The sequence below is a fragment of the Cucurbita pepo genome, chromosome LG06 (genome assembly GCF_002806865.2).
Source record: "Cucurbita pepo subsp. pepo cultivar mu-cu-16 chromosome LG06, ASM280686v2, whole genome shotgun sequence".
NCBI classification, from domain to species: domain Eukaryota; kingdom Viridiplantae; phylum Streptophyta; class Magnoliopsida; order Cucurbitales; family Cucurbitaceae; genus Cucurbita; species Cucurbita pepo.
Genome location: NC_036643.1, coordinates 733,521 through 756,685, shown reverse-complemented (window position 1 = coordinate 756,685; position 23,165 = coordinate 733,521). Strand labels below are relative to the sequence as shown.

The 23,165-nt window shown below is 38.8% G+C and overlaps 4 protein-coding genes across 6 annotated transcripts in view; 1 reads left to right on the top strand and 3 right to left on the bottom strand.

Annotated features, from left to right (window-relative positions):
- Positions 1-5,542, bottom strand: part of LOC111796506 (CST complex subunit CTC1) — a 9,417-nt gene extending 3,875 nt beyond the window's left edge. For all 3 annotated transcript variants that reach the window (XM_023679156.1, XM_023679155.1, XM_023679157.1), the window contains exons 1-13: positions 4,342-5,542; positions 4,139-4,257; positions 3,750-3,824; positions 3,586-3,664; positions 3,414-3,476; positions 3,242-3,319; positions 2,939-3,145; positions 2,491-2,595; positions 2,115-2,384; positions 1,436-1,811; positions 1,075-1,181; positions 354-968; positions 164-255 (exon numbers count right to left, since the gene is read on the bottom strand). In XM_023679156.1, coding sequence (XP_023534924.1) covers positions 164-255; positions 354-968; positions 1,075-1,181; positions 1,436-1,811; positions 2,115-2,384; positions 2,491-2,595; positions 2,939-3,145; positions 3,242-3,319; positions 3,414-3,476; positions 3,586-3,664; positions 3,750-3,824; positions 4,139-4,257; positions 4,342-5,481 — 3,326 coding nt within the window. In that variant the 5' untranslated portion in view covers positions 5,482-5,542. The remainder of the gene's footprint in view (positions 1-163; positions 256-353; positions 969-1,074; positions 1,182-1,435; positions 1,812-2,114; positions 2,385-2,490; positions 2,596-2,938; positions 3,146-3,241; positions 3,320-3,413; positions 3,477-3,585; positions 3,665-3,749; positions 3,825-4,138; positions 4,258-4,341) is intronic.
- Positions 5,543-5,887: 345 nt separating this feature from the next.
- Positions 5,888-12,319, bottom strand: LOC111797175 (gamma-tubulin complex component 5-like). The gene is made up of 17 exons (XM_023680110.1): positions 12,108-12,319; positions 11,718-11,828; positions 11,359-11,622; positions 11,122-11,219; positions 10,827-10,989; positions 10,612-10,722; positions 9,399-10,364; positions 9,155-9,307; positions 8,965-9,064; positions 8,785-8,879; positions 8,281-8,472; positions 8,132-8,188; positions 7,969-8,040; positions 7,710-7,808; positions 7,255-7,386; positions 6,989-7,162; positions 5,888-6,749 (listed from the first exon to the last, which is right to left on the bottom strand). The coding sequence occupies exons 2-17, from the start codon at positions 11,826-11,828 to the stop codon at positions 6,579-6,581; spliced, it is 2,958 nt and encodes a 985-aa protein (XP_023535878.1). The 5' UTR covers positions 12,108-12,319; the 3' UTR covers positions 5,888-6,578.
- A 431-nt stretch (positions 12,320-12,750) lies between these two features.
- Positions 12,751-16,253, top strand: LOC111797573 (probable disease resistance protein At4g33300). The gene is given in 5 exon segments (XM_023680620.1): positions 12,751-13,638; positions 14,000-14,376; positions 14,470-14,825; positions 14,911-15,116; positions 15,277-16,253. Coding segments are annotated over 5 exon segments (2,466 nt in total). The 5' UTR covers positions 12,751-12,944; the 3' UTR covers positions 16,110-16,253.
- A 1,129-nt stretch (positions 16,254-17,382) lies between these two features.
- On the bottom strand, positions 17,383-21,328 carry LOC111797292 (nucleobase-ascorbate transporter 3-like). The gene is made up of 14 exons (XM_023680268.1): positions 21,172-21,328; positions 20,665-20,762; positions 20,383-20,559; positions 19,544-19,644; positions 19,377-19,452; positions 19,240-19,299; positions 18,981-19,165; positions 18,780-18,876; positions 18,613-18,699; positions 18,469-18,527; positions 18,283-18,374; positions 18,120-18,197; positions 17,852-18,012; positions 17,383-17,766 (listed from the first exon to the last, which is right to left on the bottom strand). The coding sequence occupies exons 1-14, from the start codon at positions 21,326-21,328 to the stop codon at positions 17,548-17,550; spliced, it is 1,647 nt and encodes a 548-aa protein (XP_023536036.1). The 3' UTR covers positions 17,383-17,547.
- Between the last annotated feature and the right edge of the window lie 1,837 nt (positions 21,329-23,165).

Below are 23,165 nucleotides of genomic sequence, written 5' to 3'. Positions count from 1 at the left end.
AAAAAAAAAAAAAAAAAAAAGTCAACGAAGAGGACTAACATGCAGGAGATTTATTCATGAACACATGCAGTGTCAGAGGCATTTTCACAGTATGAAGAATAATGTTAACGGGGAGAATTAAGCATCACCAGTGGAGGAACATGAATATAAATTTGTACAATACCCAAGTTCTAGAACTCGATGGAAGGTTGCTCTCACACCAGGTCCAAATCCAACAGGTAAAGCATGATTCTTCAGATAACCAAAAATTTTCACCTGGAAAATCAAAACCCAAAGAACATTTGGCATTGAAGTGTAGATTGTACATAATATAGGAAAACAAAGTGCAGAGAGCATGATACAGCGAGACATACAATTTGGTCCTCCACCAGAAGATGAATACAAGTGCTTTTGGAACGCACAAAGAATCTGCACTGGCTACCTTCTTTAATACTTTGACATTTTAAATCAGAATCAATGCAACTTTGATGAAGATCATGCACTGCAACAACATGACCTTCCGCAGAGGATAAGTTTCCTTCAGGAAACAGACAGTCAGATCCATGGATAACAGAGGCATGCATGTCCGACGATGTCACATCTCTATAGCAGGGAGAAATTTTGCCGATCTCTTCAGGTCTTAAAATTGGTTGGTTTGAATTTTCTTCCTGTTTTTCAAGATCAAACACCAGAATATCTTTTGCATTTGAAGGAATATGAAGATGGATATCCGAAAAGGATCCATTATGCAAATCAATTTGATCTTCTGAAATCACTCCACCATCACAGATGGGAAAGTCATTGAACTGAGTGTCGTTCGATTCAATGCTATGGAGGATATCATTATCAAAAGTGAATGAGATGCTCCATAAATGAGTACTTGAGGTTATAACAAAGTTTTGGCTGTTGACATAATTGCATTCCTCTATGTTGAATAAAGAATGATCTTTATTACGTTTTGTGATGTAGTAATTGCCAATCTGCAGGAACTGAAATGTTGATGAAAGCATATTATTGCCTTTATACTAATAGAAAAGGTCAAGAAAAAGTAATCTGTATGCAAGAAGGTAATAATTGTGCAATGATAATACACACCTGATATTTCAAAAGACTATCAGGTTGAATCTCTAACAAAATCTGTTGAGCACCAACTCTGGAACCATCATTACTACTTGATTTGCTTTTTGTGTTGTATAAGAAACCTAACATGTATTGGCTNAAAAAAAAAAAAAAAAAAAAAAAAAAAAAAAAAAAAAAAAAAAAAAAAAAAAAAAAAAAAAAAAAAAGTCAACGAAGAGGACTAACATGCAGGAGATTTATTCATGAACACATGCAGTGTCAGAGGCATTTTCACAGTATGAAGAATAATGTTAACGGGGAGAATTAAGCATCNGTTGAGCACCAACTCTGGAACCATCATTACTACTTGATTTGCTTTTTGTGTTGTATAAGAAACCTAACATGTATTGGCTACTATGATCTGAACTCCTAACCGTAGCTGCACAAGAAATTCTGTGATGGCTCAAGTTGCAGCATTTCTGTTCCTCATTAGATCCTTTGTAACAAGTGCAACGACCATTAAGCCTACAGCTAGACTCATCAAAGTCACATACCATATCTGGGCCTTCAAGCCTCCCAGATGGATGGCCAATTTTAAGTCTCTTATCAACATATTTCTGATCATTTGCAGTTCCAGTATCTTCCCTCAGCTGCTTCATTGAAGCCTTTGTTGAATATTTTTTATCTCTCTCAGTAAGAAATAAATTCCAAGGATGGAGGACAGCCTCAACGAACATGCTTGATGTGTTTGGTGCCAAATGTTTGCCTGGAAACTAGGAAGATGCGCATAAAAACATTTACCAAGACAAATTGAGGGATATAACTTTTAAATGGAACAACTAATGCCACAACTAAATCTTCTCTTTTCTTCTGTTCATAGTCTTATTAACATTGTCAATACCATATGAGCTATAAATTATAGAAACAATGATAGAGGAGAAAAGATAAATTTTTTAAAGAAAAACTTTTCAATTGGATATTTGAGAAGTAAAGCAGTGTCCTTTTGAGTGACAGAAAAGAAGCCTTAATTAGAAGTATAAAAAAGCCTCAAATGAAAAAAAGATATTGGACTCTACCTTTCGTAACATAGGAAACTTGTGTGTTACTTCTAGAAGGTGATAAGTTCCACCTTCGAATATCTCAAGATCAGACCCATTTTCAACGCAAGAATATGAGGGAAGGTTTTTGCAGGTTGCATTTCTGTATTGAAAATAAACATAAATTGCTATGCCAAGATCTCTTTCCAACGAGATGCTCTGAAAAAAACTGCGGCATGAGAATGACTGATTGGTCAAAGACTTATCCATTTGTGGAATGCCTTCAATGACCACAATATATTTTGTTACCTGAAAGACCAAAATGGACAGAGGTCACTGCAAGAAATCTAAAATCATCATAGGCACAAACGACAATCACCAACCATAAGCAGCTAAAACCGACCACAAAACTTACCTCATATATGCTATTGACATTCCAAGTTGACGGAAGATCAGGTACCGTAGCATCAATACCTCCAGTTGCATCAACCAACTGCAATCTTCCAGAATACGTGGAAATCTGCATAATCACTGCTTAATTAGATAGGCGGAAGTGCATAGTTTCACCAAAACTATATTTAACAACACATTTTGCATTAATGTACATTTCAAAAAAGAAAAACCTATCTGAACGTAGAAAAAATTATCACAATAAGAACATAACACCCAAAAAAAAAAAAAAAAAACGGTTACTTTACTGCAGAAACGGAATGAACACTGATATATGCAAAATCAATTTCAAATTTGCATACGGAGCCTTCATTTCATCCTAGTTAAGAATCTAAAACCTCGTTTATGACACTATAGGTACTCGGCTTTGAAATTTACATTTGAGATGAAAAGAATCAAGACAATTTACCAACCTTCAGACTGCCAACCAGAACAAAGCCAATGTCTTCACTACGATAAATTTTCCTAGTTGTCTGATGAGAAGATCTACCTCCACATGATAGAAGTCTGAAGTGATCAAGCTGGTTGTATTCGTACATAATAACTCTTTTGTTTTTCAACATTATGGCCCTCAAACACGTAAAATTACAATAGAAACTTAAAAGAGAGAGAGGTACCACCTGAAACCAAGAAGCAGGAAATCGTATGTGATGTGACCCTAAAGACAAACTAATTCAGACAACGAACAAAGAAAGACACATTGAACCTAAACTTACAGTTTCAAGGCTAATGTTCCACGGTTCACTACCACAGCCACATGAATCATGCTCGTACAGCTTCATCATTGATCCATGCTGCCAGTAGAAACAAAGAATAGCGAATGGTATCAAAGAGTTACAAAGACAAAGAGATCATTCATTCATCATGGAACAAAAATAATTTGCTTACCTGATATCGGGAAATAGATGAAGGTAAATGCGATTTAGCATACATTTGAACCAGTCCTTCTTTCTGATAAACACCTTGCACCAACAAAATGAGCTCACGAGGGAAGTTCGTTTTAACATAAAAGGGCAACAGTCTGGGAGCAAAGTGCGTGAATTCAGTGAAAGAATATTACATGTTTTGATCCCAAAATTTCTTTTTCTGATAAAACACCAGCAAACATTTTCCGGAAAGACGAAATAAGAAGCAATACCCTGAAACAAATCATCCAGTCGAATAAGTCACCTAGACAGAAATCAACGTGCTTCTAGGCTATATAGAACAGAAAGAACTGAATACCATAGTCTAGCCGAAAAAGGTAAGGTGTCGATAAACTTCCCCAGCATAGACCTTGACTGTGAAAGGACGTGACACCTGCAGAAGTCTCACGTATCCAGTGCAAATTTGGTGATCCAAAGGGAATGCGTTGCAAACAAATATTTTAAAGTAGCATTTCCATTGTGAATAAATGAACCTTGGAGGGTGGAAATAATGAGAAGGCAAACCGTGGTTGCAAAATAATCAATATTACGAATAAAAGCAGAGGGTATAAACGAAAAACCAAAGGTAAATAGGACACTAAAAAACCGAATTACAGACATTAATTTCCATGATTCGGCACAAAACGCAATCCGTAACAGATCAGACAAACAGAAATGATGAAGATAAAAATAGATAAAGCTACTCACTTGGTTTCCAATGGAGAAAATTGCTGCACGAAGATGCTAGTTTTGACACAAGCACCAAGTATAAGCAATTTCGACCAAGGAAATTTAGGATTCACAAAGTGGACATTCCGCACAGATATCTACAGAAAAGCAAAAATTGAATAGCATTACGAAAAGCATGCCTGCAACCAATTGCCTTAAATTGAACGTTAGGAATGACTTACAATGGCGCCCGCCCTAAGACTATGAGGTGGAGAAAGGAAATGATCGGTCAACAAAAGCCAGACTCCGTTCTCAAGCTCAAGAAGCATTCCTTGCATATATACTCCATTAATTATACCCGTGTATGATCCACATTCTCCCTTCCCTTTGATGGCATTTGTCTTACATGGAAGCCTTATTCGAGATAACCTAGATAGATGGAGAGAAGAGTTCTCCGTGCTGATATACATCAAACAGGACTCGGCCTTACCGATGGAGACCTTCTTCTTTTTCAAACCCCCAAAAGTTAAGGCTCTTCCCACAAATTTCGTTAGAACAGGGTGCCAAGATGACGCTGAGCCGCAAAGATACACAACCGTCGGTTTGACAAATGAATGAGTATTAAGTACTCGAACTGAATCGTCAGGTAAACTCATCGGCTCCCTAGAAGTACATGACCGACACTCACAGATCATGATTTGAGCCATAAATCCTCGAATATTTTTCAAGCCCGCGGTTGAATCGGACTCCCTGCAGCTCTGCAAATTTCTCAGGCCTACTGTACACGGAACAATAGTAACTGGACCAACTGACTCTAATACACCACAAAGGCAGTGCCGAAGCTTTAACTTATCGTTAGAAGCAGGGTAAGCACCTATATCCAAGAGAACTGGATCGACGTCGGGGCATTGAGGAAGTGCCCTGCCCGGGGAAAGAAAGTCCCATTTTATAATTTCCAAGAAACCGCCGGCTCTTCTCAACGGTATGAAATTCCAAGATAAGACCCGAATTTCATTTCCGATCACTCGAATGTCGATATCAAGTATATCACAGCAAATAGTACCCGAACCATCAGTGAACTGAAAGCAATTGTTGCTGGGACATCGACAGGAAGACTTTAAGTTGGACGGCCCGCAAGCATCGGTAGGAAGATTCAGGGTTCCAATGATGATTGCTGGATGTTTCAGAGAAGCAAGAACTTTAGGGCTAGGATTCGATTCCGCAGGAGATGAGAAGGTTGATGGAACAGGCCTTGGATTTGATTGAAACAAATCTATCGGGAGTGAATTGCAGGAAGAAGATTGATGAATATTGGAAGTTCCAGAGAGAGGAAGACCGCGTTGGATTAGCTCAGCAATGGTGAGAATCGTGACATCCTCCATCTCAAAGGCTGTTCCTCTTCCTTCCGTGCATTCACGATAGGGGAAAGCGGGAGAAGAAGAAAGCGTGGGAACTGGGAATATAGCGGGAAAATATGAAGGGAAGCGCTTTTAAAGGAATTCCAAACAAGACGTCCAATCCTAGGCCGGCCCAGTTCCAGCAAGATCGGTACCTCAGCCCATTTAGGTTCATGTGTACAAGCCCATTAGTGGTCAACCTAATGAGTTTTCCTTTGAAAAACTAATGATAAAATAAAATAACTTGGCCAAAGCTCAATTTCCACTCAATTCTATTGATTTTTTTCAATACATATTGTTATGATTTTTATTATTATTATTTGGGGCTTTACGTATTTTTAAATATATATATATATATATATATATTTTTAATTTACAAAAAGAAAAAAAGGAACGAACGAAAACTACTGTAGATAGCAGAAATTTCCAAGACTCGTTTGCTTTACAGAATTACAAGAGTGGGGCCAAAAGCCCAAAAAAATCCAAAACTATTTGGATTAGCAAAGGCACTCACTTAGAGAACACATATTTCACACGGCAAACACCACAAGAAAAGCAAAAGGTTAAGTTGAAGGAAGCATGTTCCCAGGTTTCCAGCCCCATGATTCATTCTTCCATGAACATGATAGATAGAACACTGCAGAATTAACCATGAAAATTTGGGGCTTTCAAGGAAGATACATTCAGCCCATTCTTAGATTCTTGAAGATGAGATGTACTGCACTTACTTCTGTTGGATCATGGCATCGCCAAGTCATTTAGACTGAAACACTTCTTAAAATCTGAGTTAAATTTCAACCCTAGATTTCATGGAAAAGTGATCTGCCCACGTTTGCGGTCCCAAAGGAGCCAGCCTATGCTGAACAAAACCACAGTACAACGTGGTGACTGCAAAGAAATTCGCCACGTTGAAGAGCTGTACCATATAACAATGTGCAGTAAAGGCACCAAGTGTTGACAAACAATCTCCAAACAGAAGGTTCTGCGGCACTAGTAACATCACTGAAACTAATTCCAGAAAATGAAGGCAAAGCACCTGGATTAACCAGCCTTGGAGGAAATATCAGAAAAGATGTTAAAAATTAATCCGTTCTCCCCATAAATGTCTTCCCAAGTCTGGAAGATACGGTTTCAGAGCTGGGGGCAGTTCTCAAGTTTCCGCTATCAGACATGTAGAAGTAGCTATAGTTTATTCTCGTAACCAAATCTGCCAAGTGAGGGAAGTGTCCCACATTTAGATTGAACGACAAGACCTGCATCGAGCATTACGCTAGCATATTAAACATGACCACCTACAATATTTATGTGTATAACGTAAACATATTATCTACTGTATTAATATGTAATAGGGAAGTTCACCATAATCCATCGATTAAAGTTTGGCTTATCAAATAATGGGGTTTTACATAAAGACACCTAGCTTTCTCGTTTTCATTAACTTTTTTAACATTTCAATTGTAAGGGGAGAAAATAAAGGAGGGTATAAACTCACTCTGAGGAGGAAAGCGATGCAATCATCAAATTGTTTCTCAATACGGTCGACCTCCATTTCACACCGAGCCTTAATTGCGGAAACAGCTCCACCACTACTCAAAGTTTGCTGCACAGAGTAAAAATCTAGGGCCAACCCAAGGATAACATTGATTCGGCTAGCAATTAGAGCCCACTGTTTCAAATGAGAGAATTAAAACCATTTCAACGATTAATTATAACGAGGCAGCACAGCACATAAGAAGAAATGTAGAGTAAAATACCGACCAGCTTATCTGGAACCACAAAGCACTGTCTATGAATCGACAGCAAGTATGCCTCATGCACCTCTATAACCCCATCCAAAGATTGTGCAGCTGCCATACCTTCACAGAGTTCTCGCCATGCACTATGATAGACCTGCAAAAAGAACCTTGGTTAAAAATTCACAACCTGGTATCGTTTGATCAATCATAAGGTTTACAACAAACATGTATAATAAGAATGTTAAGCATAGATTTTTTTAATTATTCAGCTTCAATTAGAAAAAAGAAAAAGAAGGATAAATTGAAATATGATTATAAAGTAAATAAATAAATAGAACTGTGGTTCAATGGACAAATTTTTGGTTTGAAATCCCTGAGTGCATCACAGTGCAACGTGCTAAGCTAATGCCCAAAAGATTCCAAGGCTTAAAGGAGTGCCAGCCAAATAGGTAATTTCAATCAAGGTGAAATCCTTACTCTGTCCATTACATATTGGTGAAAGGCATCCACAAAATGGAGGAGTTTCTGTTCTACCAGCCAGTGGCGCTTACAATTGTTTACAACAGTGCCTTTGCCCTGAAGAGAGAATAGCCATTAAAGTTAAACACACTTGAAATGTACTCATCATGATTGATCATACAAATTGCGATTGATTTATTTGCACTGTAAGCAAGAAACAACCCCAGAAAAGAAAAATAATGTGGATCAAACATAAAGTAGAAATATAGGAAAGAACCTTCCACATCCAACGCCTAGTTTTGTCGAGAACAAACTTTGCTCGCTTAACCTTTAACAAGAACCCTGTCACCTATATAAATGAAACATACAATTGACAACATAAAGAAACTTGAACAAAAACAAAATTACACGTGGATTAAACAAAAGTTGAGAAGAATGACCTGATTATACTTTTTAATTGCCTCTGTGTTGGCAATAAGTTCAAGTGGCCAAGATACCTGAACAGTCAAATTAAATTTGAACACATTAGATGCAATTCAGAGTAAGAGACGAGGCATAAAAATAAATTGAAAACCCTTTGTGGGAAAACCTTGTATGTAAATTTAAGTGAATCAAGCCCATCCATTCCAAAGCCATGTGCAGAGCTTTTATGTGGGGTCGACGGTGGTTTCACTAAATTAGAATGCTCGTCACCATCCAAAGAATTAGTTTTGACAATTGACACCACCAAAGAATCTGGTGCACTTAGTAGCATACCATCAGAGGAGTTTCTTACAGATTCCTGAAACAACATACAGACTAATCTTCAACTTGCACAACCCTCTGGCATGTACAGTAAACATTACACTCGGAAGAAAAGAACTAAGATTGGGAATTTGGGACTCAACATCGTTAAGAAAAGGGTTTCATTGTTCTGGTCCATAACATACCTCAGAAACGTTAGGTTGCATTTTTACTATCACTTATCAAAACCATGAGAGACTATTCAGTAAATTTAGATTATGCAAACAAGATGGTCCAATTGGGGGAGTGACACTTTTGGGAAGAATAAATAATGATATACATGGAAAAATAAAGATAAAAAAAACTGCACCTGTAATATAGTATTTAACTCAAAATCATCATCCCACGTTTCTCCCTTGTCCAGTTTATTAAAAATTACAGTAAAAAAATGCTGCAGCAGATCGCCTGAAAACATGTGTTATTACTAACAGAATGCAAACAAACTGACAAGAAGAAATCATGATCGCATAATAGTATGCTTAACAAATACCTGATCCTAATAAATAAATAGCACGTAAGACAGCTAGTTCATCCATCAATCTCCATTCGTTCATCAACTTTGACAAAACACGCTTGCCAATGTGGTCCACCTACAGTACTTATGTTCAATTGATAATATCTAAATATCAACCACAGACAGTATAAATCTTAAGCCCGGTTTAAGAGATTCAGAGATCTACCTGCTGTCTTAGATATACAACAAGGCATTCTTCCATAATGACCATCATAAGTGGCATTGTCCTTGGCACAGTATTTGACATCCAGCTTAGAACCCTTGATGGAAGAGTGCTATTCTTCTGGAAGGGTAAGAGATCTGAAATATGGAGATCATCCTGTGCCAATAATGAAATTAATATTGAAAGAAACCCAAGTTGTAACAGCTACAAGCTCCAGCGCATAATTAAATCACAAAAGGAGAAATACCCGGAACTCGGGGAGAATTGTGGGAAAAGGAAACAATGTCTCGATCAGTTTTGCTTCCTTTTGCAAATGAACGTGTTCGTATTTATCAAACTGGAAACCAAAAGTAAAATCTGTCCCCTTTGTTTCAGAACAGGATGCGTCCTCATCACCAAATATTGCCTTCAATAAACTCTCATCATTTAAAGGGGGCAAGTTGAAACATCTAGACAGGTTCAATCTTTTCCAAACATTTGTGTTATCTTTCAGGATTGTTGTACACACAGTCATAACTGGATTTTCAGGGTGGAACGATTCCAAGGAGCATAAACAATTTTTCATATCAAATGTAATATTCTTTTCTCTTTCACCAATGAGCTTATTCGCATCCTTGTGTCCAGACTTCAAACAGACACTTCTTTTCAGCGCCAATGCATCGACCAATAAACTATACCAATGTTTTTCTTTACATGCTGAATCACCAATGCCATTTGTTACTTCAAATTTGTTTGTGTGGGACTTGAATAAGGAATCCGTCTCAAGTTGATAGTGGTCATGTTTCCAGAAGTATCTAGATATGCGATCACCATCACCAATTAGAGCTGCCAATGACAAACAAAAGATTTCTGACAAGGATAGCCTTGCCAAACTTCCTCCATAATCAGCACTACCATTAAACTCATCACCATATTGTTTTTCTGATGCAGGAGACAATGTTTCATAAACATGACGGATGAGCTGCAAAGACTTTCCAGCAGCAACTATTGACTTAGCTATGTCCTTCATAAACAGGGGACATGCTATAGAGCCTCCAGTGTACTGGTCTTTTCCCTTCAGCAAATGAGATAGAGAAATAGATTCTCTTTCATTTGCTTCCTTTTTAATTGATGAAGAGAGCTCATCTTCCAACTTCAGTGATCTTAAAGAGTAACTCTTCTCCCAAAAATCATGTTCATCAACTGAGACTGCTTCATTAGCATAGAAGAACAACTGCAAAAAACAGAATTTAGACAATTATTTACAAGGCTGAAAAGGAAAACAAAAACCATAAGATTGCCATGCACTTGGTCTCAAAGAACATATGCACCATACACTAACTAAAAAACCTAAGATTGCCATGCAGATGAACCGGCATGGAAAATTCCATAACAGAGAATTTGTACGTCCGAGTGGAGGATGTAGCAATTAAGATACAAAAGTATAAACAAGCATAAAAAGAAATCACGAGAAAGTTTACCTCCTCAAAAGGATCGTCAAGTATTCCTTCAAAAACCCAGGAATCAAGCTCCTCAATATACGGCAATAAACTTCCAACAAATATATGAAGCAGCATTTGGTAAGTTTCTTCCTGTATGAATAAAAAATTCTTAACCCAGACTGTACGAGTAAGAACAAGTTAAAAAATAAAAAATAAAAACTCAAAGCAATGAATTCAACAATAGTTCTCTCAACCTGACCATTTTGTATCAGGCACACTTCATCAAGCTTCTTGTAAAGGCTGTCAAGGACATGAACGGCCAAATCAGCAGTGGTAAGTGCACCACTAGATTCAAAGAATACTTTGGGAATGGCTTTGTGGACTATTTGTAATAAATATTCAGCACCTGAACAAAGACTGATATCAAATAAGTCATCGTTAGGAAGTGCTGATGCAAGTGCATAAAAGATTGGGTGAAGTTGGGTGAAGTAGGGTGAAAGAAAGTATCGTCAAAGAGTGTATGACCAAGAAAAGAAAACGAAGTAAAACCTCGATAAAGAGCCAGCTAAACCCATTAAAGTAGGAGTGGTTCCAGAGCCAGCATCATGAATTTTAATCTCCTCCTTCAATACTGAATCTCGCAGCCTCTGCCCAAAAGAAAAATAATAATAATAATTATTCTTAGTTCCATGTCTATACTACGCCAAAATTTAAATCAATAAGGTTTCTAGGTCGAGGAGCGGAGGGAACAATAACAATGACAAATTAACAGCACCGAATACATACCTTCAGCCAACCAGAAACAGATGTAACAAACGCCCTTAAAGTAGGAGGAACGGACTTTGCGGTTGTATTAATTTCTTGTAATACGAGCTGTGTCAACTGAAGACATGTCGCTGCGTACATAAATTGGTTGAGAATGGCAAGAAGGCTAGATCGGGAGAGGTGAGAAACATATATCCCACTTTTAGCACAAAATTTCTTCCCACTATAATCCCAGCTAAAAAGGGAACCGGAGAATCCTTGCAACATTTGCAATACACCACGCACCTACATGAAAAGAAATACGTAGCTAAACTAAAACCCGCGGGAAAATCAGTTTACGATAATGTATGCCATTGCTGAATATCGATAAGCCAACACACCAGATCAAGCTCACTCGTCCTCAAGGAGGAAATTGGCGCTGCAAAATGTATGCCATTGCTGAATATGTCACTGATGCTATCGATCAAACTTTTACTCTTCCTTTGTTCCATCTGTCAGAACACGAGTTATAGAAACAGAAAGCACCCAGCGAGCATATCACTCTCAAAGTGCAACAGGATTACAAAATGTGTACAGACAGCTGCTACAATTTCCTCGAAAAGCTTCTAGCATTATCAGGAAGGATGAGGACCAGGCAAGAGCTTTAAACATGAAGAGAATAGTGTTTTTTCCTCAAAGGAGGCATAAAAAATGTAGAAATTCGAACTAAATTTTATAGCAACATCCTCGTGGAGAAAATTCAATACATGCACATCAAAATTAGGGTTTACCTAATTCCATGGGAGTTCGACCTCTAGTGTAATTGGTCGAAACTGGAAACTGCTGTCTGATTCTTCTCTTTCGTATGCTTGCCAGAGACTGTTGGCTCACACTCTCAACGGAGCCTCTACTCAGTGGAGCTTGCTGTGGTATGATTGAATTTTGGCTCCAAATATTCTTCAAACGCCGCCAAACAGTTTTCATACAGATTTTGCACGGAGTGGAAAAATGGGATCGACGCCTGGAATTGGTCTTTCTGTTGGGCCACTTATGGGCCTCCAAACTTTCAAGCCCACTCATCTTATGGCCCACGAGTGGACTCTTGCCACGTAGACGGAATTTCGACAACTACATTGTAAAAAAATAGTGTTTAGATTAAATTAAATTTAATCTCTCATGTTTTGTTTTTTAGTTTTAGAAAATAAAAATGAATAAAAACATAGACATATTTGAGAGCAAATTCGTATTAATTTTTTTTTTCTTTCAAATTTGTTCATATAGTTTTCACAAAAAAGTAATATTTAAAAAAAGGGGGAAAAATCGGTCAAGGTCTTCTAAAAAAGTAATATTTTAAAAAATAAAAAATTATATATATAATTTCTTTTTTTTTTTCTTTTTTTTTTCTTTTTCTTTGACTAAAGATGATACGTCCACTCTGATATTGATGGCCGCCATTCTCATTGTCACAATTACAAATTAAGACCCAAAAATGAACGCAAAACGCTCAAACACAGTAGTCGTTGGAAGGATTTCGTAATTTCGATTAATACTGGTCGGAACCGGAGTTTAAATAACGAAGAGCTTCAGTTCCCTCCCCCGCCATAACTTTTTCTCCAAAAGCTGCAACAATGGCGGTTACAGATTTCTTCGTTGGAGAGATAGTCACCGAGCTTCTCAAAATGATGGTACAACTTTCGTCAAAATCATGCCACTGTAAAGCGATGGCAGCTCAAATCGCCAATTCGCTTCAGCAAATTTTGCCGATCATCGAAGAGATTAAGTACTCGGGGGTTGAATTGCCCGCTCATCGCCAATCTCAGTTAGATCGCTTCAGCGAGACTCTCAGGAAAGGCATTGAGATTACCGAGAAGGCTCTTCAATGCAGCCGATTGAACATTTACAGAAACTTGCGGCTTGCGAGGAAGTTGGAGAAGCTCGAAAAGGATATATGTCGCTTCATTAACAGCACCTTGCCGGTGCATATACTGGCCGATGTGCACCACATGAGGTTCGAGACCACCGAGCGGTTCGACCGGCTTGAAGGAGTTTGGCTGGAAAGGCGACTCGAGTCGATGAAGATTAGGGCAGACGGTCCCGTAGAGCGAAGGTGGTGGGCTGAGGAGGCGTTTATGAGGGCTCGGGAGGAGGAAAGGTTTGAGACTAATTCGGTGAATATAGGAATTGGGTTGCGTGTGGGCATGAGAAAATTGAAGGAGATGGTGATTGGAAGGGACGATTTGACGGCGGTTGGGATTAGTGGACTTGGGGGTTCGGGGAAGACAACTTTAGCCACAGAATTCTGCAATGATCCTGAAGTTCGAAGTGAGTTGCTTTTGTTTTGTTCGCCCTTTTCTCTCGTTTTATGTAAATGTTTTCGATTTTCGTTTCAATCTCAGTAGTTTATACCATATCTGTTTGGTTTTCTGACTTTCAAAGTGAGATGTTTTTTGTTTTTTCTTGCCCCTTTTTCTCTCCATTTTCGTTTCAAAACTAGTATTTAGAAGTTTCTTGTCAATGAAGTGAATATCCGTTGAGTCTCCCTTGGGTACAGTAGCTTTAAAGGGGCCGATAGGTACTTCCTTTTGGTGTGAATTTCTGTGGAAAGTGTTGGCTTCTTTTTGTAGGAACTGTCGGATTCTAACTGCTGTTGCTTGTTGCTTGTTGCTTGTTGCCACCTTTCCAGGACACTTCAAGGAGAAAATTTTGGTCTTGACGGTGTCACAGTCCCCTGATGTGGAGCAAATGAGGAGAACTATCTGGGGATATGTAATGGGTAGCGACAGTGTCTATTCTTACGATCGGATTGTACATGGGAGGCCCGCAAATTCAGCTCTTTTGGTTCTGGATGATGTGTGGTCAATCTCAGTTCTTGAGAAGCTCATCCCAAACATATCTGGCTGCAAAGCTCTAGTGGTTTCACGATTCAAATTCACTGAAGTTCTTAGAGCTACTTATGAAGTAGAGTTATTGAGGGAAAGTGAAGCGATTGCTCTTTTTTGCCATTATGCTTTCGGACAACAGTCAATTCCCCTGGCTGCTAACCATAACTTGGTTAAACAGGTAAGGAACAAAACATTCCTTCGTTCAACTCATTTGTTGCCAAACAGATTGGTTGTTTTATTTCACTCATTTGTTGGCAAATTTTCTTACAAGGTTGTGAATGAATGAAAATGCCTGCCTCTAGCTCTTAAAGTAATAGGAGCGTCTCTCAGAGAACAGAGTGAGATGTTCTGGAATAATGCAAAGACTAGGTTGTCACGAGGCGAGACTATTTGCGAGTCCCACGAGAACAAATTGCTTCGAAGAATGGCTATTAGTATGGAACATCTCTCAAGTAAAGTGAGAGAATGTTTCCTCGATTTGGGATGCTTTCCTGAAGACAAAAAGATTCCTCTTGATATTCTCATCAATGTTTGGAAGGAGTTGCATGATCTTGACGATGAAGAAGCTCTCGCTGTCCTTTTCGAGTTATCTCAGAAGAATCTCCTTACCCTGGTGAAAGATGCACGGTACCGACCTAACTATGTTACATCGCTTGTTTAAGTAATCGTTACAGACATCACGATATGTCCACTAAATGCTTGATTGGTGCAGTGGCGGTGACATCTACAGCAGTTATTACGAGATGTATGTCACTCAACACGATGTCTTAAGGGACCTTGCTCTTCATTTCAGTAGCCAGGAGAATGTAAATGACCGCAAGCGATTACTGATGTCAAAAAGTGAAATGCAACTTCCAAAAGAATGGTCAAGGAAATCAGATCAGCCGTTCAATGCTCGACTGGTTTCAATTCACACAGGTAACTCATTGTTTTCTGTCAAAGAAAGATAGACTTGTAAATATAAGCATCCAAAAATATTTTTTAGGCAAAGAAATACAATGTCAAATTTTATGGTTATAAACTTTTAGGCTGCGTTCTTGAAGTTTAAGCTCATTTTCATTACGCATTCATGCCATAGGTGAGATGAAAGAAATGGATTGGACGCAGATGATATTTCCTGAGGCTGAAGTGCTGATTCTAAATTTCTCTTCGAGTGGATACTTCTTGCCACCGTTTCTTTGCAACATGCCGAAGCTGAGAGCACTAGTTATGCTAAATAGCAATGCAACACATGCAACTATCAGCAATTTCTCAGTTTTTTCTAGTTTGATCAACCTGAGAAGCATCTGGCTGGAAAAGGTTTCCATTGCGCAACTATTCGATGCTTGCGCCCCATTTAAAAATTTGAGGAAGATATCTCTTATCTTCTGCAAGATTAAGAACAGCCTCGACGAGTCAGCTGCAAACGTATCCCAGATCTTCCCGTTCCTTTTGGAACTCAAAATCGATCACTGCAACGATTTGGTTAAGCTACCTTCAAGCATTTGCGAGATGCAAAGTCTCAAGTGTCTCAGTGTCACCAATTGTCATAGTCTAAGTCAACTGCCTACCAACTTGTGGAAGCTGAAAAATCTACAAATCTTGAGACTTTCTGCTTGCCCACTTCTTACAACTCTACCCCCAGGCATTTGTGGACTTTCTTGTCTAAAGTACATTGACCTCTCTCAATGTGTTAACTTGATCAGCCTTCCTGAAGAAATTGGTAAGCTGGCAAACCTTGACAAAATTGACATGAGAGAATGCTCACTGATCAGGACACTACCCAGATCAGTTGTGTGCTTGCAATCTCTCTGTCACGTTATCTGTGAGGAAGACGTCTCGTGGCTGTGGGAGGATTTGAAGAGTCATATGCCTAATCTGTACATTCAAGTCGCCGAGAAATGCTTCGACTTAGACTGGCTCAACGATTAATAGTCAGCTTGGTTGCTGATGTTTTTTCTTTTTATGTACATAACCTTTTCTATTCTCAAAAGTAATTAATGATGGAAGCCTTTAGAGTTTGAACGCTTTATGATCCACTCATCAAATCTCTTGGCAAATTCCAGAATTGCTTTATCAGATCCATCCAATGAGCAGAACTTGAAAAATCAAGGTTATGGATGTATTTTAGTCCAAATGAAAGTAGATGTGAACAAGAAAAAGGTGTTCCCTTCATTAGCAGTTGCTAGGAAACTCCAAGTAGACAAATAGAAAAATTGTTTGCTCCATGGCAGCTTCCAGGAAACTCCCAAGTATAAGACTTTTGAAGGTATTACAGATATTGACGAATTGGAGGTGTTATAGGGGTCTTCTTCAACCAGTTTCCATCAGGGAACAAACAGAGCCCCACCCTCATCATTTCGTCATTTCCCACTCACTGGTTTACAGGCAGGGCTGTCCCACGATTTGTCTTCATCTGTTTGTTGTTCTTGGAGAGATAGGAATCTTTGAAACCTCAGAAAGCGACTTAGGACCCTCACCCATCTTTTACTATTTTGGACTGAAAAGGACTCTTACCTGAAAATCAATCCTTTTAGGTAGAGAATCATCTTTTCAAGTTAAAACTTTTTGTAACGGTCTAAATTCACTATTAGTGAGAGGTTTTTACACTCTCGTAGTGGCGAACGTCCTCGCTGACTCCACATCTTACAAGGAATGTTTCGTTCCCCTCCTAATCAATGTAGAATCTCACAATCCTCCAACTATGGTATCTCACAATCCACCCACTTGGGGGTCCAACGTCTTTGTAGCACACCGCTCTACGCCTGATTTAGATATCATTTGTAACGGTCCAACTCCACCGCCCATTACGTGTCGTCGCCAACCTCGCAGTTTTTAAAATGTGTCTGCGAAGGAGGGCATAGCTCATTCCCTCGTTACATTGACTTATTAATTAAAACTGTGGATATGTTAGATTCAAAGGCAGCCCTCTCCCTTTTGTATTTTGTAAGTGGGTCTCTTCCTCTTTGCTTCTCTTCTTATTGACGAACAGATAAAGTCATCCTCAATGATGGGAAGTTTCCTTTCACATTCGCTTCCCCCAAATTGCTTCTTAAAAAAAGAGAAGAAAAAATGGGTTTTTGCTTCATCTCATAATCCCCATTACCCCAAGACTTCTCTGACGCTTTCACATTTCCCTGCAAATTCGAGCCTTTTCCCAAAATACCCACGTTTGAAATTTGTTCATTTCATTGGATTCATGACAAGAAAAAAAGAAGTGGAATCAGTAAGAAAAATCTCTACATGTTGTTTGGAACATATCTGATTTCTCAAATTCACTTCTATCAGATACAGAAAAAGAACCACTGGTTAAGCTGTATAATTCGTTCATCACAGTACTATAAACAAACATGAAGCAAAGTAATCATTTTCAGTGGAATCTGGTTGGTATATACTCGTTTATCCTCAGAGGAAGGCCGTAAAATTCGTCGTTTCTAACATCCCCTTTCTTGTGCTGGAATGGTTTCCACCACGAGACTCCTCGGTCGTTGCTCGATGGCTTTGCATCGAGCGTTTGGTCAAGCAGTGTTCCGATAATTATGGCGACTGTCGGGGCAGATGAGAAAATGGTGTTTAGGATATCATTGAACTGCATAAGAAATGAAGTGTTAGAGGATAGACAACAGTAACAGAACAGAGAGAGTAGTTAGTGAGGGGTCTTTTTTGTGACTGACCCATCCACCCGCTGTTTGAACTGGCCCACTACCGTCTCGTGAACTGCTCGTAACGAAATACTGAGGTATCGAGATGCTGAGGAACAGGGAGAGGCCAATGATGTAAAGGTTTCTCATGGAATTGTTGTTGGTGAATTGCATGAATGAGATCCCTGTAGCAGCTGCAGTTAAGAAATGCACAGAATCAGCAAAATTTCGATCGATACGATGAGAACCGAAAACTGCGGAGATGTGTTTTGTTAAGCAATTACAGAGAGAAAGGACTCACCAACAATGCCGAATAAAACACAGTATATGGCGCCAAATATCGGTAAAGGAATGGATGCAAAGAATGCACCAAACTTTCCTGAAAGATGAGGGAAATATGACGATAAGCGAAGGATAATATGTCGGGACGATTACCGCAATTGATAAAAGAAAATCAAACGAACCAAATATGGAGAAGAAGATCATGAATGCAGTCGATATCTGCACAACCCTCCTGCTTCCTATGTGTGTGAGTCCAAGAAGGCCAACATTTTCACTGCAACATCATAACCAGCCAAGTTAGTAGAAGCATATTCTAATATTTGATTTTCAATGGAGAAGAAAATTTTGTAATGAGAAAAGCTCCTTACACAGATGCAGAGTTACCAGCTATGCAACCGAAAATTCCCTCGACCAACAGGCCAATGCCCTGCACGACACGGAGACTCGATGGATGGCACAAGTTCGTGTAAATAAATATGAGATAGAAAAACCATGGTGTTTTACAATTATACCTGCAAGCCGATACTCCGGTTAAAAATGTATGCTGGAGGTGGTGTAGCGCCTGAAAGCCGTGCTGCTGCAAAAAATGTCCCAGTTGACTGCACTAAAACAGAATTTAAACATCAAAGACTTCGAAAGCTACTCCAGAATTTAGCTTTTGATCGACTTGAAAGTTGACCTCAGCAGACGTAACGAGTGTAGCCCCCATCATGCCGAAGACATGGCTTGCACGAAATATCGGAGTACCCCACTGAAATGGATAAGGGACTCTAATCCTACACATAGCACCAGTAGAGATTGTTTCATTAAAAGAGTAGGAAGACAAGTTCCTAGGACAATATAAACACTACAAAAGCAATTCAATGATACCCGGACATACCAAGGGGCAGATGACATAAGGAACGCGCGATCTGTACGGCAGCTCTGTTTAGTCACCTCCCGGACATGGTTGTAAGCCCCAGCTACAGTGAGAATAGCAGCAAAAGCCCAAACAAGAGTAATGCAGATAAGCAGACCAAACCTCTCAAGTATGACATCAACCCGCGGATGGATACGCCTCAAATACTGAAAAACCGTACACATTGAATGAATTAAAAGAAACAAAGCACTGATACGAAAGTCTAAGAGAATGCAAATACCTGCTGGCCGACGACAAGGAGAATCAACATGGGCAAGCCAATCTCCACACAATTAGCAAGCTGCACATAGAACAAACCGCATATTCATACTTCTCGCTTGATCACTTACATGCATATCAAAGGGTTCGGAACCTTACCATTGGGAAGCCTCTCATAAACAGACCAAGACCAACCACAGTAACCAGAGGGACAATAACTACAGGAGTAAAAAGTCTGACAAAAAAGAGGAAATCCATGATGAGAACAAAAGAATTTCCAGCGTTCCATGATTATCGTTGAAAATAGTCGTTAGAAGAATTAATACCTTGTGAGATGCCCCCATGCCCTACTAAATCCAAGTATAATATTTATTATTGAAGCAACGATCAACGACCCTTGGATGGTACGGACAGTGTAGGTAAATCTCTGTGAAACACATCACATACAAAGGGATTACATTCATAAAATCTAAAACAACTTGATACCACAGAGTATAAGTTAACCCAAAGTCAAAAAAAATTCAACAACAAATAAGACATGGCTTAGATGGAGAATTGATGGCGACCAGTCGTTACCATAAGAAATGGGTTATGATATGAGCTTAAAAGGGGCATCACTTTAGAATTCAAGGGATCCTTTTTCACATAATTCTATCGCCACTCTGTAACAGCTCAAGCCCACCGCTAGCGGATATTGTCCTCTTTGGGCTTTCCCTTCTAGGCTCCCCCTCAAAGTTTTAATACGCATCTGCTAGAGAGAGGTTTCCACACCCTTATAAAGAATGCTTCATTCTCCTCTCCAACATCACTGATGTGGGATCTCATGTGGACGTGCCAAAGCGGACAATATTTGCTAGTGGTGGCTCTCTCTTCGTTAAGTACTATACACAGAATTGTTTGAACAGTGTGAAAGAATCTGAAAGTGCTTTTCGAGAGTAGCACTTCCGAAGAAAACACTCATCCAACCAGCATTCTTCAATGAAAACAATAACTAAGTACTTCTTCCAAAAGGATCCTATGGAAGTTAATCAATCAGGAGTATGCAAGGTTTGGGTTTGACCATAGAAGAGTAGTATGAATTGTTAAGTCATTCTTCAAACCACTGAAGACATGACAGTGGAACAGGTAAACAATGCCACTCAAGAAACAGGTAAACATCATATACCTCATGTTCACTCGAAAAGGTCCTATCAGAGAAATCATTGATGATTGAAAGCACAGGTAAAATGAAAACCAACGACGACCGCATCACTGTCGGAAGTCTTGATCCGAGAGCTGTCTGAAGTAAAGTGTTCAACCCCGCAGTAAAGAGCAAAGTTTGAATCACTCGAGCTTTATCACCCTGTCAACATTTACAACTTATCAGCACTAATCAGATTCGAAACATGACAAAATGGTCTGTAAAGCTTTGGTTTTGACAAAGAATACTAATTCATAGCTCACTCACAGGGGTGCCGCCCATTCTAGGCACGAGGGTAGTGGCAATAAGAACTATAGTCCCAAGCACCACAATATAGTGCTGAAAAGCCAGCAAAATAGCTTCAGCTGCAAAATCCAATCGGTCCAAAGCCCTTTAGAATTGGAAAAAGTAAGAACTACCACATAGATGAGTCGAGAAATTTGGATTAAAGCTGAATAAGATCGGATGAGATTTTAGAACTGAACTCAGAACCTCAGAAGAAAAATNGATAGCGACGTTACTCTCCCTTATCTTTATCTTGTTATTAAAATTTGAAATTAAAAAATAGCCAAAATAAAAAATAAAAAATAAAAAAGGAATAACCAAATCCTGCCTTGAGCTTAATCTGATATTTGATAGAAAAAAAGGAACCCCCAGACATAAAGATTCAAACTTTTTCAGATTTCCAATCAAATTACAAAAAGAAAAGGTTACACAAGAGGAAAAGAACATGACCCATAAACCAATCAAAGAGAGAGAGATAGAGAAACTGACGCCAAGAAGGATTGGAGTGGATGCAGTAGTGCAGCTGTTGAAGTTGCTCTGCCGGAGTCCAAGTGGGTCCTCGAGACAATGCTAAATTCGGCGGCGGTGGGGGCGGAGTCACCGTCGCCGGCGAAGTATGCTGGTGGGTGGTGGCGGATTCCCCCATAAACTAATCTTTCAGCAGCTTCTCTGTTTGGGGTTCTTCACAAGTAGCAAAAAACTGCAACTCTTTTAGCAGATCGCCGACGCTGGGGGGAAACAGAGAGAACAAAACAAAAACAAAACAAAACAAGAAGAAAAGAAGAAGAAGAAGAAGAAGAAGAAGAAGAAAGGAAATTGGAAGGCAAATTTTCTTATTTTAATTAAGTCATTAATTAAACATTATAAAGTCCACTAAGAAAATTAATGAGTAAGGCGTTTTTAGTGATGAGAGCTGATAGAAGAAGGAAGTTCGGGATTACATTAAACTTGTCGTATTTACGTATAAAGCCGTCGGGTTTGCCCTCCATTTTGTATTTATTTACCACTGTACCATCTCCTTTTTTCCCTTATTTTCAAGTTTATTCTTTTTAACTTGTAATCTTGTAGCTAAAATATTAATATTCTTGACAAATTTAAAATTTACAAAATTAATTAATTAATCATTTTATGTCCTCTTTTTGGGCTTAGACATGGCTTTATGACTAGATTACTTCCACAAAAAGCAGATAGGATAATAACGAGGGTAATTAAATTGCAAGTTGGTGAATATTTTAATTTTCTAATACTTGAATTTTATTTTAATTTTTTCAACTTTTCGAAAGATAAATTTTGTTAATAGAATATGATGTAGATGATTTCAAGTATGGTCAATTTTTTACGGAGATGAATTATTTTATTAAAATTAGAAAAGAAGGGTTTGGTGGCACATTTGTAATAGTGTAGAAAAAGTAGGGAGACATGCGGGAATATGGCGTAAAAGATAAGGCGAGGGAGGGTTGGGAGGATTTCAAATTTCGCGCCAGCCACGTGAGGGCCACGCGGGGAGTTACGGGCGATCCGCCATTCCCATAAGATATAAACATGGGAGTGCAATAAATATAAGCAGTGAAGTATTTAATTTTTTTTTTTTAATTTAATTTTTAAAATTGGGTTAATAATTTGAAGGGAAAAAAAAATAGAATAATGGCACCGACCGCAGTGGCCCATCTGGAAATCTGGCGAAATAGGGAGCTTTTTTAGGGAATTAAATATAAGTTTGTGCGTTGAGTCACATGGGTCAGACCACTGAAATCAGAGCTGAGTGGGAATTTGACGTGGCGGAATCCTGTACCTGCCGATCTCTCCATATTAATGTGTATAACGGTAATATCTGCTACAAATTTTGGTTTCATTTGTTTCAATAATTGTACCCGGTTTTGTAATTATTACTGCTCTTTACCATTAATAATGCAATCAATTAAGCTTCGTAAAGACTCATACGGCATGTTTTGGTTTTAATTACTCCCACACTTTTTTCTTTTTCTTTTTCTTTTTTTTTAGTTCTCCAATTCTCGACCCTAGAGAAATCAAGTATTCACAGAGCTTTCAGAATGTGAGTCATTGATGAGTTTGAAAAGTTGACATCTAAACTTGAGATTAGACCGCTAGCTTTTTAGGCTTTTTCTTCCCAAGTTTTCCCTCAATATTTTAAAATTGTAAAACGTGTCTACTAGGGAGAGATCTTCAGACTCTTCTAAGGAATATTTTGTTCTTCCCTTCAACTGATGTAAGATCTCACAATCTCACAATCTACCACCTTGAGGGCCACCGATGTAAGATCTCACAATCTCACAATCTACCACCTTGAGGGCCACCGATGTAAGATCTCACAATCTCACAATCTACCACCTTGAGGGCCACCGATGTAAGATCTCACAATCTCACAATCTACCACCTTGAGGGCCACCGATGTAAGATCTCACAATCTCACAATCTACCACCTTGAGGGCCACCGATGTAAGATCTCACAATCTCACAATCTA